The sequence below is a fragment of the Anomaloglossus baeobatrachus genome, chromosome 8 (assembly GCF_048569485.1).
Source record: "Anomaloglossus baeobatrachus isolate aAnoBae1 chromosome 8, aAnoBae1.hap1, whole genome shotgun sequence".
In the NCBI taxonomy this organism is placed as follows: Eukaryota; Metazoa; Chordata; class Amphibia; order Anura; family Aromobatidae; genus Anomaloglossus; species Anomaloglossus baeobatrachus.
Window position 1 is genome coordinate 36,204,016 of NC_134360.1, and position 14,124 is coordinate 36,218,139.

General features: G+C 42.5%; 1 protein-coding gene across 1 annotated transcript; it reads right to left on the reverse strand.

The window, feature by feature from the left end:
• Window positions 1–1,357: 1,357 nt before the first annotated feature.
• Window positions 1,358–5,649, reverse strand: LOC142249123 (uncharacterized). Its single transcript, XM_075320719.1, has 7 exons — window positions 5,572–5,649; window positions 5,083–5,122; window positions 3,805–3,932; window positions 3,556–3,683; window positions 3,325–3,384; window positions 2,686–2,875; window positions 1,358–1,645 (listed from the first exon to the last, which is right to left on the reverse strand). The coding sequence occupies exons 2-7, from the start codon at window positions 5,090–5,092 to the stop codon at window positions 1,535–1,537; spliced, it is 627 nt and encodes a 208-aa protein (XP_075176834.1). The 5' UTR covers window positions 5,093–5,122; window positions 5,572–5,649; the 3' UTR covers window positions 1,358–1,534.
• Between the last annotated feature and the right edge of the window lie 8,475 nt (window positions 5,650–14,124).

Consider the following 14,124-nt stretch of genomic DNA (forward strand, 5'->3'; position numbering starts at 1 on the left):
GAACACTGGATTGCCTTCAAATACAAATCTCCATTAAAGGAGCTGTCTGCAGCAGCAATCAGCAGGCATATGACACAAGCCGTGCCAGACAGTCCCTTTAATTCCTTCCTGCTTTTTTTTTTTTTATTTTTAGGCCTGTGCACAAATTGCAGATTTATTGCGGGGTTTTTTTCTGCCCAACTTTGCAAGTATAATTTTGGGGTACATATGTTTTTATTGCATATTTTTGATGGTGATTTTTTTATATTCATTGTGATTTTTATCTTTTATGGTTTTATTAATTTTATACATTGGTAGACTGTCAAAGAAGTAATTTTATTTTATTCTTTATTATTAGTAATAATAATAATAATAATAATATATATATATATATATATATATATATAATATATATAATTTTTTTATATATATATAATTTTTTATATATGTATATTTTATATATATGTATATTATATATAATATTATATATATATATTTATATGTATATTTTTTATATATATATATATATATATATATATATATATATATATATATTTTTTTTTTTTTTTTTTTTTAATTTGGGAATAGTTGAATAACTCACTTTTTTTTTTTTTTTTTTTTTTTTTCTTTTTTCTAAATTTGTATTAAGCGCCCTAGGGGACTTGTATTTGTTTCTTTATACAACAATATTTCAGTATATAGTGTGGCTGAGCTTCTTTTGGGTACAGCGATGGGGGCATTCAGCAGGCCCACGTCTGTAATGGCCACCTCAATCACGGGGAGGGGAGGGGGCAATGGGCACCCGAGCTGACACCCCAGCAGGATTGTGCTACCTAAATGCTGTGCACATATATTGAGGCATTTAATATCAGAGATTGGGGGTGGCTCTGATCTCTGCTGCTAGTGCAGGTGCTGGCTGTATGATACACCTGGCATCTACCACCTATGGAGCGGCTTCAGCTCCTGAGCCTGCTCCACACACCTAAATGTCGGATGTCGAGAAGTGGATACATTCTACAATAGGGTTCCAACCCCACCTCGATTTGTTTTCAGTGTGGTCCCAAAAGATTTATACAGCTCCTATGCCAAACTATGTGTCTCCATGGTTACTGCTAATCAGCCATGTATCTGAATACCATGTGGCAATGCCATGCTGGAATTTTGCAACATGGTTTTTGATGAGGAAAAAAAAGTTACTTTTCACTGTAATGGGTGCGTGGTTTGACTGCGTGGCACATTAGCGGTGCCAAATTGGCCATTTTAGAAAAGGTCGTGATTCCATTATCCAAGGGCTCCAGACTTGAGACTCCAGCGACTGTAAAACTACAACTCCCAGCATGCCCTATGAACTCATTAACCTACAAGAACAATCACGCTGTTCCTGGAAATCCCCTTTAATTACTTGTTTCCCAACATTCAGCAGAGTGGATTGTGCTACATCCTCCGCGCTGCGAGGACTTGGGTCTTTCAGGCTGGGTCTGATCCCTCCGCTATGTAGGCTGCTTCTGGCAGACGGTGGTCTCGCCGGCCCCTTCTCCTGCCTCTCAGCTTTTCCTTATTTCAGCGTTCCACTCCAGTTTATCGGGTTATACTGTAGCAGTTCTCGCTCCTTTAGAGTCTCTAGAGATCGAGTCAGGCGGTTTTCTTGCCATTTGCTTTCCATTAACTAAAGAAATATGAAAAGTTATTATATAAAATCTGTAGTCGCAGGTCAGCTGGTTACTGGAAACAGTCAGCAAGCAGGTTGAAAGAAATACTGTGCCTCTATTGAAGAGAGGGAAGTTAGTTTTGCCTACATCAGATTAATGTATAGTGGTGCGAAGACTCCAAGAATGGTAATCACTAAAGCAAGTACCAAAGGGACACTGGTGATTTCTGCTCTGAAGGCTGCAAAATGGTGAGTATAGCTCTGCAGTATGAAAGGAGGAGCAACTCAGTATCAATACAGGATAAGTGATGTATGTACACAGTCACGGCACAAGCATAATGGCACAAGCAGAATATTGAGTGCAGCTCTGGAGTATAATACAGGATTTAGCTCGGGATCAGTACAGGATATGTAATGTATGCACACAGTGGCTCTACCAGCAGAATAGTGAGCACAGCTCTGGAGTATAATAAAGGATGCAGCTCAGAATCAGTACAGAATAAGTAATGTAATGTATGTACACAGTGACTTCAGCAGAATAGTGCGTGCAGCTCTGAAGTATAATACAGGATTTAGCTCAGGATCAGTACAGGATATGTAATGTATGCACGCAGTGGCTCTACCAGCAGAATAGTGAGCACAGCTCTGGAGTATAGTACAGGATAAGTAATGTATGTACACAGTGACTTCAGCAGAATAGTGAGTGCAGCTCTGGAGTAGAATACAGGATTTAGCGCAGGATCAGTACAGGATATGTAATATATGTACACAGTGACTGCACCAGCAGAATAGTGAGTGCAGCTCTGGAGTATAATACGGAATGTAACTCAGGATCAATACTGGGTCAGTAATGAAACCTATGTACACAGTGACTGCCCCAGCAGAATAGTGAGTGCAGCTCTGGAGTATTACACAGGATGTAACTCAGGATCAGTGCAGGATAAGTAATGTATGTACAAAGTGACTGCACCAGCAGAATAGGGAGTGCAGCTCTGGAGTATGATACTGGCTAACTCCAAGTGCTTATGAAGTATAACCTGCTAATGCTCAGAACTCACCCGCTTGTTCTCATCCCGGTATCTCCTCATGAAAAAAGCTTTTGCTCTTTCTTGCTCCAGGTCCTGAAGTATGGCTGACCGGTCGGCTTCTTTTAGGGCTTCTAGCTCCTTGCTCTGACTCATCAGCGTCTCTCTGGCCAGGCTCCACTTCTCAGTCATCTGCTTCTTGAGAAGTTGTCTAATTTCTCTCCTGAGATATTAGTATTAGTTGAGTAATGTGTAAGTAAAAAAAAAAAAAAAACAAATCTCAGAAGTGCCTTAAAATCTGAATCCTGCCTCATGTTGTGTGGGCCGATCATTTACAGTTGTAGGCCCAAAGCCTGAGGCTGCACTACTGAGAAATTCTGATGACATGTCTTCTCTAGTTTCTCTCAGGTGTCTTAAAAACCGTGTGTGTGTGTGTGTGTGTGTGTGTGTGTGTGTGTGTATGTATGTGTATGTGTGTGTGTGTGTGTGTGTATATATATATAATGTATATGTGTGTATAATATATATATAATATGTGTATGGGTGTGCTTTGTGTTCTGGCACGACAAGGTTTCCATGACAACATGAAAGAATAGGCTATATGGAGCACTAGGCCGGGTCCTCCACCATGAGAGGTGCTGAGGTTTTAGTGATATTGACCATTGCTGTTACCTGTATTCCTCTTTTTCTATTGCGTTGCCATAAAATGGTCGCCTCCAGCCCTGGTGAAATCTGGTGAAAAAACACAGGATGTCATTATAAATGTATTTGGGCCGATATCAGCACAAAATAAAGTTTTATAACGGCCCCTTAACATCGGGCACGGGTTGAAGGATAAAAAGCAAGCGCTAGATGACGCTGTGGTTCCCGCTACCTAGCCGCCATGTAGCTGTCGCTTCTCACCTGCTGTATTCCTTTTGCTGCATGTTAATCGCCCTCTGCTGGTTGTGTTGATGGACGGCCACGGTCTCCAGACTCACCGTTCGTCTCCTCACACCTGGGGGGTGCAGGGGATTCAGACGTTGGGGGAACTGCGACACAAAAAAGCAGACGCTAAGAAGAAATGGGGCACCATTAGCGGACAATGTAGTACCTCATATTTGGACCCTCACGAAATATAGTTTTCAAGTAGATGATTGTAAGATCACGTACCGTACATGATTGGGATGCGAGTGCTGAGGGCACAGCCGGAAGGCACAAGGGAGTGATCGGGCATCTTCTTTTTGGGGTACTGAAGTTGGCCAATGTGACCACAGGAGTACTGGGCAAGGACACCCCTCCTTTAAAAAAAAAAAAAAAAAAAAAAAAGGGAATACTTCTCATTACCATTTGTGCACCCATAGGTGGCGCTATGACACCATTCAAAGGACCTATCATTGACCAATTCCTAAAATACTCTGCTCCTGGGAACTCTGCTCTTTCCCCCCCATTTCTCTCCTTATATTATGTCATTGCTCCTGTCCCAATAATATTTATTAATTTATATCGCGCTATTCTTTCCACAGCACTTTATACACATTATTAATATACACATATACACATTGGCATCAAGACATGAGCGGGACAGGTCATTACTTCTCACAAGATCTTGACAATTATTTTCTGAAATACTCTGTGCTGCTGGTGCTCTGCACTGTCTGTGACCTTCCCCTTGTTTCTACTCCCATTTACACCGCCCCTGTTGCATGTAGTCCTATTCCCACTAATGGCTTGATACTGCCTCTAACATATGGCTGATTCCTAAAATACTCTGTGCTGCTGAAGGCTGTGCCCTTTACCCCATGGTTCTACAACCTTCCATTACTTTCCTTACATTATGACATTGCTCCTGCCACACACGACTATCCTCCACTAACATCATAGCAAACCTGCTGCCTCCCACACACTCCTCTCCTGAAATACTCTGTGCTGCTGAGGACTGTGCCCTTTACCCCATGGGGCTACAACCTTCCATTACCCTCCATACATTATGACATTGCTCCTGTCATGCACGACTATGCTCCACTAACATCATAGCGGACCAGCTGCCTCCCACACACTCCTCTCCTGAAATACTCTGTGCTGCTGAGGACGGTGCCCTTTACCCCATGGGGCTACAACCTTCCATTACCCTCCATACATTATGACATTGCTCCTGTCATGCACGACTATGCTCCACTAACATCATAGCAGACCTGCTGCCTCCCACACACTCCTCTCCTGAAATACTCTGTGCTGCTGAAGGCTGTGCCCTTTACCCCATGGTGCTACGATCTTCCATTACTTTCCTTACATTATGACATTGCTCCTGTCACACACGACTATGCTCCACTAACATCATTGCAGACCAGCTGCCTCCCACACACTCCTCTCCTGAAATACTCTGTGCTGCTGTTATAAATCCTATGTGTGGTTTACCCCCTGGAGCTGCAGGATGACTCCCGTACTCACTCAGGTTCATTGTGCGGCTGTGCCGGGGACTTCTGGGTTCCTTTAATGACAATACACAATGTTAGTAAATGTTACTGACAAGTGAGTACTTGTAAGGGGACTTGGAAAGTTGGCCCTAGGGACTGGAGCACGAAAATCATTAATAAAGTCCTTCGCTAAAATTTGAGACCGATGTATAGCACCTGTGTAACCCTTTCATTGCTCAGCCACAATGGGGAATATTAGATATCAGCATTTAAAATGAAATTGGATTGTTTAGAATGGCAAAAACAAACCATTTTCTTTTTTTTGAAAAATGGCGCCACCTTTGTCCACAGGCTGTGAGTGGTATTACAGCTCAGCATTCATTTTAATGGAACTGAACCATTCCTTTTAAAACTAAAAAGTTCCAAAAAAGTTCCAGTGATCAGATGTGGAGTAACTCCTCAGCTGCTGCAGAACCTCTTAAATGATGTATTTCCAAGCCTTTTCCGCCCATCCGTTGCTCACCTGTACTGATTGCTCATCAGCCTTTGCTGGCCGATCCTTGTCTGTGGGATTAGAGTTACTTTCTCTGCTCACTCCTTTGTGTCTCGTTGCCGGACTGTTTGCATCATGTGATCTCCTTCTCCTGGCGACCAAGTGACAATGGGGCCTCGCCAAGTGACAATCTCCAACGTGAGAGCCGCTCCGAGGACTCCCACCGAGGGGACTCTAATGCCAAGGAATGCAGATTACCGTGTAATATCCTCACCCGGGTACTACTGGAGTCTCAGCGGATTTATATAGATTGGTCGTGGGGACCTGGCAGTGAAGGGTTAAATCTTCTGGCAGTGAAAAGAGGAACAAAATTGGCCACTTTGTGTCCCTGTCACTTTGAAAGTCACACCAGAGGTATAATTACCTCTGTTCTAGCAGTTGGGTGTGTTAACTTTTGCAACTATTTGACTTTTATTTATTTAATTGATGAAAAATGTTTTGAGTTTCCATGGTAACAGACTACAAACAATGACCCTGCAGTCATACTTTCTTCCCAACTGCTGGCTATCAAGAAGAGCGGGCTGAGGGACGCCCATCCATATTAGATTTATCAAAGGTTGTGAAGGTCTCCGAGTCCAAACTGTTCCTTGCCCCAGGTGGCAGATTTTGGGAAAAGTCAGGTTTTTTTTTTTTGGTTTTTTTTTTTAGTTTTGTGTTTCTTTTTTTTCTTCTTTTTTTTTCATTTTTGCACCCAATTTATTTTTTGAAGTCTACTTTATATGTGCTCATCATTTTTTTTTTTCCGCTTCATGGCTGGAGTTTAGGGATTACAGATTTTTTTTTTCCGTCTGAGTTGCAAAATTGGGTGAACTCTACTCCAGTAGCGATTTTAGTCCCTTTTTTGCACACATTTTAAAAAAGATGTGACTTTGCTCAAAAAATTGCAAAAAAGGGTTAATGAGTAGAATTCTTTTTTTTTTTTAACTACTTTACCCCAAATTCATAAACCGTGTGCTCCATTTTGATGAATTTGGTGAAATAAACATCAGTGATAATCCCTGTAATTGATGAATCCGGTGTCTGTGTTCCATTTCAGGACTACCGAACCTGCCGCCTGATGTTAGTAATCGGTGGCGGCCGTAATGTTTCCATGGTAACAGCGAGATAATCTCACACTTTCTACAGAATAATATTGTATCACTACAGGGGAGAGAAGCCGAGGTCAGAGCTCAGGGGTGATATATCCAGACCGAAGAACCGGCACAAACTCCCAGAAATCAATACTACATGTGTATAGGAAACATCTCTATCTATCTATCTATCCCTCTATCCATCATCTATCTATCTATCCCTCGATCTATCTATCTATCTATCTATCCATCTATCTATCCCTCTATCCCTCTATCTATCCCTCTATCTATCCCTCTATCTATCCCTCTATCTATCCATCTTTCCCTCTATCTATCTATCTTTCCCTCTATCTATCTATCTTTCCCTCTATCTATCTATCTTTCCCTCTATCTATCTATCTTTCCCTCTATCTATCTATCTTTCCCTCTATCTATCTTTCCCTCTATCTATCTTTCCCTCTATCTATCTATCTTTCCCTCTATCTATCTATCTTTCCCTCTATCTATCTATCTATCCCTCTATCTATCTATCTATCTATCCCTCTATCTATCTATCCCTCTATCTATCCCTCTATCTATCCCTCTATCTATCCCTCTATCTATCCCTCTATCTATCCCTCTATCTATCCCTCTATCTATCTATCTATCTATCTATCTATCTATCTATCTATCTATCCCTCTATCTATCTATCTATCCCTCTATCTATCTATCTATCCCTCTATCTATCTATCTATCCCTCTATCTATCTATCTATCCCTCTATCTATCTATCTATCCCTCTATCTATCTATCTATCCCTCTATCTATCTATCTATCCCTCTATCTATCTATCTATCCCTCTATCTATCCCTCTATCTATCTATCTTTCTATACTCTATTCTACTTTCCATCTATCTGTCTCTTATTTTGGTGAGCTTTGTGTTCTTCTATATGTAACACTATACACAATGTGTCTGCAGTGTTCTGGTAATTGGGATGTGACAGGTCGATATTGTCCAGGTTCTCGCCTGTAGCCAATATACAGAATATACTGGACTAACTCGTTCTACTGGTTCATGGGGGTCACATTAAGGGAATCCCTTCAGGTGTATCCAGATCATTATAGCCTTTTCCCAGTACAGATCCGCCAAGAATTTTAGTAATTTCCCAAAGACATTATAACCCACAGCAGCACAGAGTGTTCCAGGAGACAACTATGCTGATATTGTAGGATGCAGCGACCAGCAGCACAGAGTAATTCAGGAGCGCAGTGTGCGGGTCCTGTAGAGGCAGGGACCTGTCCATTTGTGATAGCACTGCCTTTACCAGGCACAGTGTTATGCCAAAAGGAGAACAATGGAGGACAATGGAGTGAATAGTAGAGGAGACCTATTCTCCAGCAGCACAGAGTATTTAAGTATTTGTGTTAGCTGTAGAGCCATGGGTTACTTCTGCCTCCTGTACCGTTCTATTCACTTCTCATTCATGTTGGGGCAATGTCTCGGATCTGGTTCATTGCCACTGCAAACAAGAAACCACCCTTGTCCGCAAAACCTCACGTGTGTGAATGGCGGCCGCCTCCCGTCTGGAGAACGTGACCTTCAAGACTATTAGCGGAATGCAGTACTAAGCAAGCAGTGGTAGATTCGTCTCCATATCTGGTCAGTGAGGACTGTTATCCCCCCCAGAGCCACTAGTGCCCTGCTTTGCACTGATGAGGAGCAACAACTCCGAAACCTGACATTGACCCAGAATTCCAGATCTCTCAATGGTAGAGAAGAGGAATATACCACAAGACAGATATCGAAAATCAAGAAAAGTTGTGCGCCAACCCATGTAGAAGGTGTTATGGCTGCCATATTAGTGGTCACCTTGCTTTCCCCGTGACAGTTCTTTCTTGGGAGCACCCAGCACATCTGATAATTACATGGAGGGCTCTCTGGCTTGAGGGTGTATGGACACTATGACTTGGAAAAACTCATTTTTACATATCTTAGTAGTTACCTTTAGTTTATAAAGTTGCAAAAAGTTTCAGTCTCCAGTCTTCGTGACGTCATTCCCAGACTTCCTGATATATAGACTTGTGAGAGTGTCTCTCTCAGTAATATAGGCTGTATGTGAGATCTGTGTGTCTCTCTCAGTAATATAGGCTGTATGTGAGATCTGTGTGTCTCTCTCAGTAATATAGGCTGTATGTGAGATCTGTGTGTCTCTCTCAGTAATATAGGCTGTATGTGAGATCTGTGTGTCTCTCTCAGTAATATAGGCTGTATGTGAGGTCTGTGTGTCTCTCTCAGTAATATAGGCTGTATGTGAGGTCTGTGTGTCTCTCTCAGTAATATAGGCTGTATGTGAGGTCTGTGTGTCTCTCTCAGTAATATAGGCTGTATGTGAGGTCTGTGTGTCTCTCCCAGTAATATAGGCTGTATGTGAGGTCTGTGTGTCTCTCCCAGTAATATAGGCTGTATGTGAGGTCTGTGTGTCTCTCTCAGTAATATAGGCTGTATGTGAGGTCTGTGTGTCTCTCTCAGTAATACAGGCTGGATGTGAGGCTTGTGTGTCTCTCTCAGTAATACAGACTGGACATGAGGCTTGTGTTTTATCTCAGTAATACAGGCTGGATGTGAAGCGTGTGTGTCTCTCTCAGTAATAGAGGCTGGATGTGAGCTCTGTGTGTCTCTCAGTAATACAGGCTGGCTGTGAGGCTTGTGTGTCTCAGTAATACAGGCTGGATGTGAGGTCTGGATCTCTCTCTCAATAATACAGGCTGGATGTGAGGCTTCTGTGTCTCTCTCAGTAAAATAGGCTGGATGTGAGACTTGTCTCTTTCAGTAGTACAGGTTAGATGTGATGCTTGTGTGTCACTCAGTAATACAGACTGAATGTGAGGTTTGGGTCTCAATAATACAGGCTGGATGTGAGGTCTGTGTATCTCTCTTAGTAATGCCTCTCTCAATAATACAAGTTGGATGTGAGGCTTGTGTGTGTCTCTCACTAATATATGCTGGATGTGAGGTCTGTGTGTCTCTCTCAGTAATATAGGCTGAATGTGAGGTTTGTGTGTCTCTCTCAGTAATACAGGCTGGATGTGAGGTCTGTGTGTCTCTCTCAGTAATACAGGCTGGATGTGAGGCTTGTGTGTCTCTCTCGGTAATATGTGAGGTCTGTGTGTCTCTCAGTAATATAGGCTGGATGTGAGGTCTGTGTGTCTCTCTTAGTAATGGAGGCTGATGTGAGGTATGTGTGTCTCTCAGTAATACAGGCTGGATGTGAGGTCTGGATCTCTCTCTCAATAATACAGGCTGGATGTGAGGCTTCTGTGTCTCTCTCAGTAAAATAGGCTGGATGTGAGGCTTGTCTCTTTCAGTAATACAGGTTAGATGTGATGCTTGTGTATCACTCTCAGTAATATAGGCTGGATGTGAGGCGTGTGTGTCTCTCAGTAATACAGGCTGAATGTGAGGTTTGGGTCTCAATAATACAAGTTGGATGTGAGGCTTGTGTGTCTCAGTAATATAGGCTGGATGTGAGGTCTGTTTGTCTCTCTCAGTAATGCAGGCTGGATGTGATGTCTGTGTGTCTCTCTTAGTAATGCCTCTCTCAATAATACAAGTTGGATGTGAGGCTTGTGTGTGTCTCTCACTAATATATGCTGGATCTGAGGTCTGTGTGTCTCTCTCAGTAATACAGGCTGGATGTGAGGTCTGTGTGTGTCTCTCAGTAATACAGGCTGGATGTGAGGTCTGTGTGTCTCTCTCAGTAATACAGGCTGGATGTGAGGCTTGTGTGTCTCTCTCAGTAATACAGGCTGGACATGAGGCTTGTGTTTTATCTCAGTAATACAGGCTGGATGTGAAGCATGTGTCTCTCTCTCAGTAATAGAGGCTGGATGTGAGCTCTGTGTGTCTCTCAGTAATACAGGCTGGATGTGAGGTTTGGGTCTCTTAATAATACAGGTTGGATGTGAGGCTTGTGTGTCTCTCTCGGTAATATATGTGAGGTCTGTGTGTCTCTCAGTAATATAGGCTGGATGTGAGGTATGTGTGTCTCTCTCAGTAATATAGGCTGGATGTGAGGTCTGGATCTCTCTCTCAATAATACAGGCTGGATGTTAGGCTTCTGTGTCTCTCTCAGTAAAATAGGCTGGATGTGAGACTTGTCTCTTTCAGTAAAATAGGCTGGATGTGAGACTTGTCTCTTTCAGTAATACAGGTTAGATGTGATGCTTGTGTATCACTCTCAGTAATATAGGCTGGATGTGAGGCTTGTGTGTCTCTCAGTAATACAGGCTGAATGTGAGGTTTGGTTCTCAATAATATAAGTTGGATGTGAGGCTTGTGTGTCTCAGTAATATAGGCTGGATGTGAGGTCTGTTTGTCTCTTTCAGTAATGCCTCTCTCAATAATACAAGTTGGATGTGAGGCTTGTGTGTGTCTCTCAGTAATATAGGCTGGATGTGAGGTCTCTGTGTCTCTCTCAGTAATACAGACTGGATGTGAGGCTTGTGTGACTCAGTAATATAGGATGGATGTGAGCTCTATGTGTCTCTCTCAGTAATACAGGCTAGATGTGAGATCCGTGTGTCTCACTAATACAGGCTAGATGTGAGGTTTGTGTATATGCAGAGTGCTGCTGTCTTCATCAGCTCATATATCAGCACAGCTTCTATCCTGAACTTATTGCATCTTCATATGCTTTCTTCTATGCCTATAGTTGGTTTTCTCTGCTCTCTCTGAGACCGTAAATGCTTTCTCCCCTCTCCAGAATCGAGTAGATGCTCCGCTAATATAATTATAATATGTCTGTGAAGCACCAACTAGATAAAGGACTTACAGACAAGCTGCAGCAGAAAAATGGTAGAACATGAGTAACGAAGACTATTTAGGAAGCAAATGAGCAATAAAAAAAAATTCTGTTCAATGGTGTAAGTAGGCTTTAATAGGCACTGTGTAATGCTTTGAGTCCAAGAGGTATCGCTGCAGAAATCGGATACTGGGATTATTTTTGAGCAGGGCAGTGCGGGACGGGGCGGCGGGGCTCCCCCATATGTGGCTCGCTGCTCGGCCCAGCACTTTGTCTGACATCACCTTGCTCCTGATGAATAGTGCTTGGTGTTTGTATAAGACTTTGTTGATATCTTGCCAGGACCACCCCAGACACCCCACCCTTCATGTACACTAGCTAAATAAATAGAGGAAATATGAAACAGATCCGCTGCTTTTGGTGTTTTTTGTGCCTCTTTGATTTGGGTCTGTGGACTCTGCAGAACAAGATGTCACCGTGTGAGGTCTCGGAGACTGAGAAGAGATAAGGAATACCCGGCCTGACAATCCCGGACTCTTCCAGCTTTTTGGGAGGAAGTTGTGCTGGGAAGAGGGAGAAATCCCTTTTAGAACAATTTGTTTCTAAGTCCAAAATTACCAAAATGATGTGATTTAGTATAGAGTTACAATTCTGGCTGCCTGTAGTATTAAATTAAAGGGGCGCTTTGGCTGACCAATATGGGGGCCACATGTTACCTGCAACACCGTGGCCAGGAGGGATTTAGTAATCAGATGGTCATGCGTGCCCTTCCATTTAAAGCCCACTATGCGTGGGTATCGTCATCAGATGACCCACAGCGCATGCGCCATCAACGCTCCATTCAGTATCTATTGGCTGCAGTCAGAATGTGGGACATGGACTTGTTCTGATCAGTGCAGGTCCCAGCTGTCGGACCCCCACCTATCTAGCAGTTATCATCTACCCATAATTATATATAGAATACCCCTTAAAAGGGATCCAACCATCAGGATTTTCATATATAAAGTAAAGCCAGAGCTATACTGGTGCTAGAATGCTCAAACTAACCATACCTTTTGTTCAGAGATTGGATGTTTTATTTCAGAAATATGTGCAAGTAAAGTTCCAGGAATGCACTGCTATTTGATTGACAGCTGCAACAGGAAGGGATATGTGGGTCGGGTCTTGCTATCTATTCCCGCCCCTGTCTGCTTGCCTGGCCTTCCTCCCCCTGTGACCGTCATAGATGTTAATTCCAGCGCAGACAGACAGGGGCGGGAATAGATAGCAAGATCCAACCCACATATTCTCTTCCTGTTGCACCTGTCAATCAAATGCTGGAACTTTACTTGCACATATTTCTTAAATAAAACATCCAATCTCTGAACAAAAGGTATGGTTACATTCAGCATCCCAGCTCCAGTATAACACTGGCTTTACTTTATAGATGAAAATCCTGATGGTTGGATCCCTTTAAGTGGAACCATCCCATTCACACTGTATGGCTTTCTCTATAGTATTCCGGTAGTGGTGCCTTAAGACCAGGTTATTCCTTAGAACTCAGTCTGATATATGACATCTGATGGCATAACATTAATTCCGGTGAAGGCAGACAGAAAGGGGAGGGAATAGATAGCAAGACCCAACCCACATATTCCCATCCTGTTGCAACTGTCAATCAAATGCTGAAACTTTACTTGCAAATACTTCTGAAATAAAACATCTAATCTCTGAACAAAAGGTATTCTTACACTCAGCATCCTAGCACCAGTATAGCACTGACTTTACTTTATATATGAAAATCCTGATGGTTGGAACCCTTTAAATGGAACCACCCCATTCACACTGTATGGCTTCCTCTATAGTTTTCCGTTGGTGGTGCCTTATTTAAGACCAGTAAAGCAGGGGTTAACTCAGTCTGAACTATGTCATTTGATGGAGTAATCTCAATTTCCCTTCAATCCAGTGAAATGCACTAGATCCCTATTCGGGATAATATTGGGTTAAATCAGCGCTATACACATTTGAGCCACTTGGTGGCACTGCAGGACATGGCAGTTTGCTTTTCACTTTTCATAGGGCTCTTCTGGGATTTGAGCAAGTAATGGGTTAAATAAAAGGAAACCTACAGTTTTTCTTTTATTTAGACCCCTTACCTGTGCCAAATTTTTATTAATCACAGAAAAAAAACAACATTTACTTTTCTGGAGATTGGCAAAGTATCAGGATGCCATCCGTGTGGGTACTGCCACCTGTTCTGAGTTTGCAGGATGAAAAATAGTCCGACTGGTTCGAAAAGGAACAATTTTTACAAACCCCCACCCTCAAATGGGCCTAATGCAATATTACATGGCCAGTACCGTAGTTTGTAACTGCTCAAATATCATCCACATTCCGTAAAATACATAGAAGGACATTGACCGGCGTTGCAGATTTTTGGAACTTGTCAATTTGAAATGTGGATTGGTAAAATCCGCCGGTCACTTTGATGTTTTAGTCTCCTTTTTACTGGAATTTTTTCCTATTTTTCATATCTTAGCTGCAGTACCCAAGAATGGCCACTACACAGTGTAAGGCGCTGTTGTGTCTGGGACTGTAAACTGCTGATTGGACAGGTTTAGATCATCAATATCTCAGTCCTGGACGATTCCTTTAAGGCGCACTTTTGGCTCGGCGTAAAAACAAGGACGCA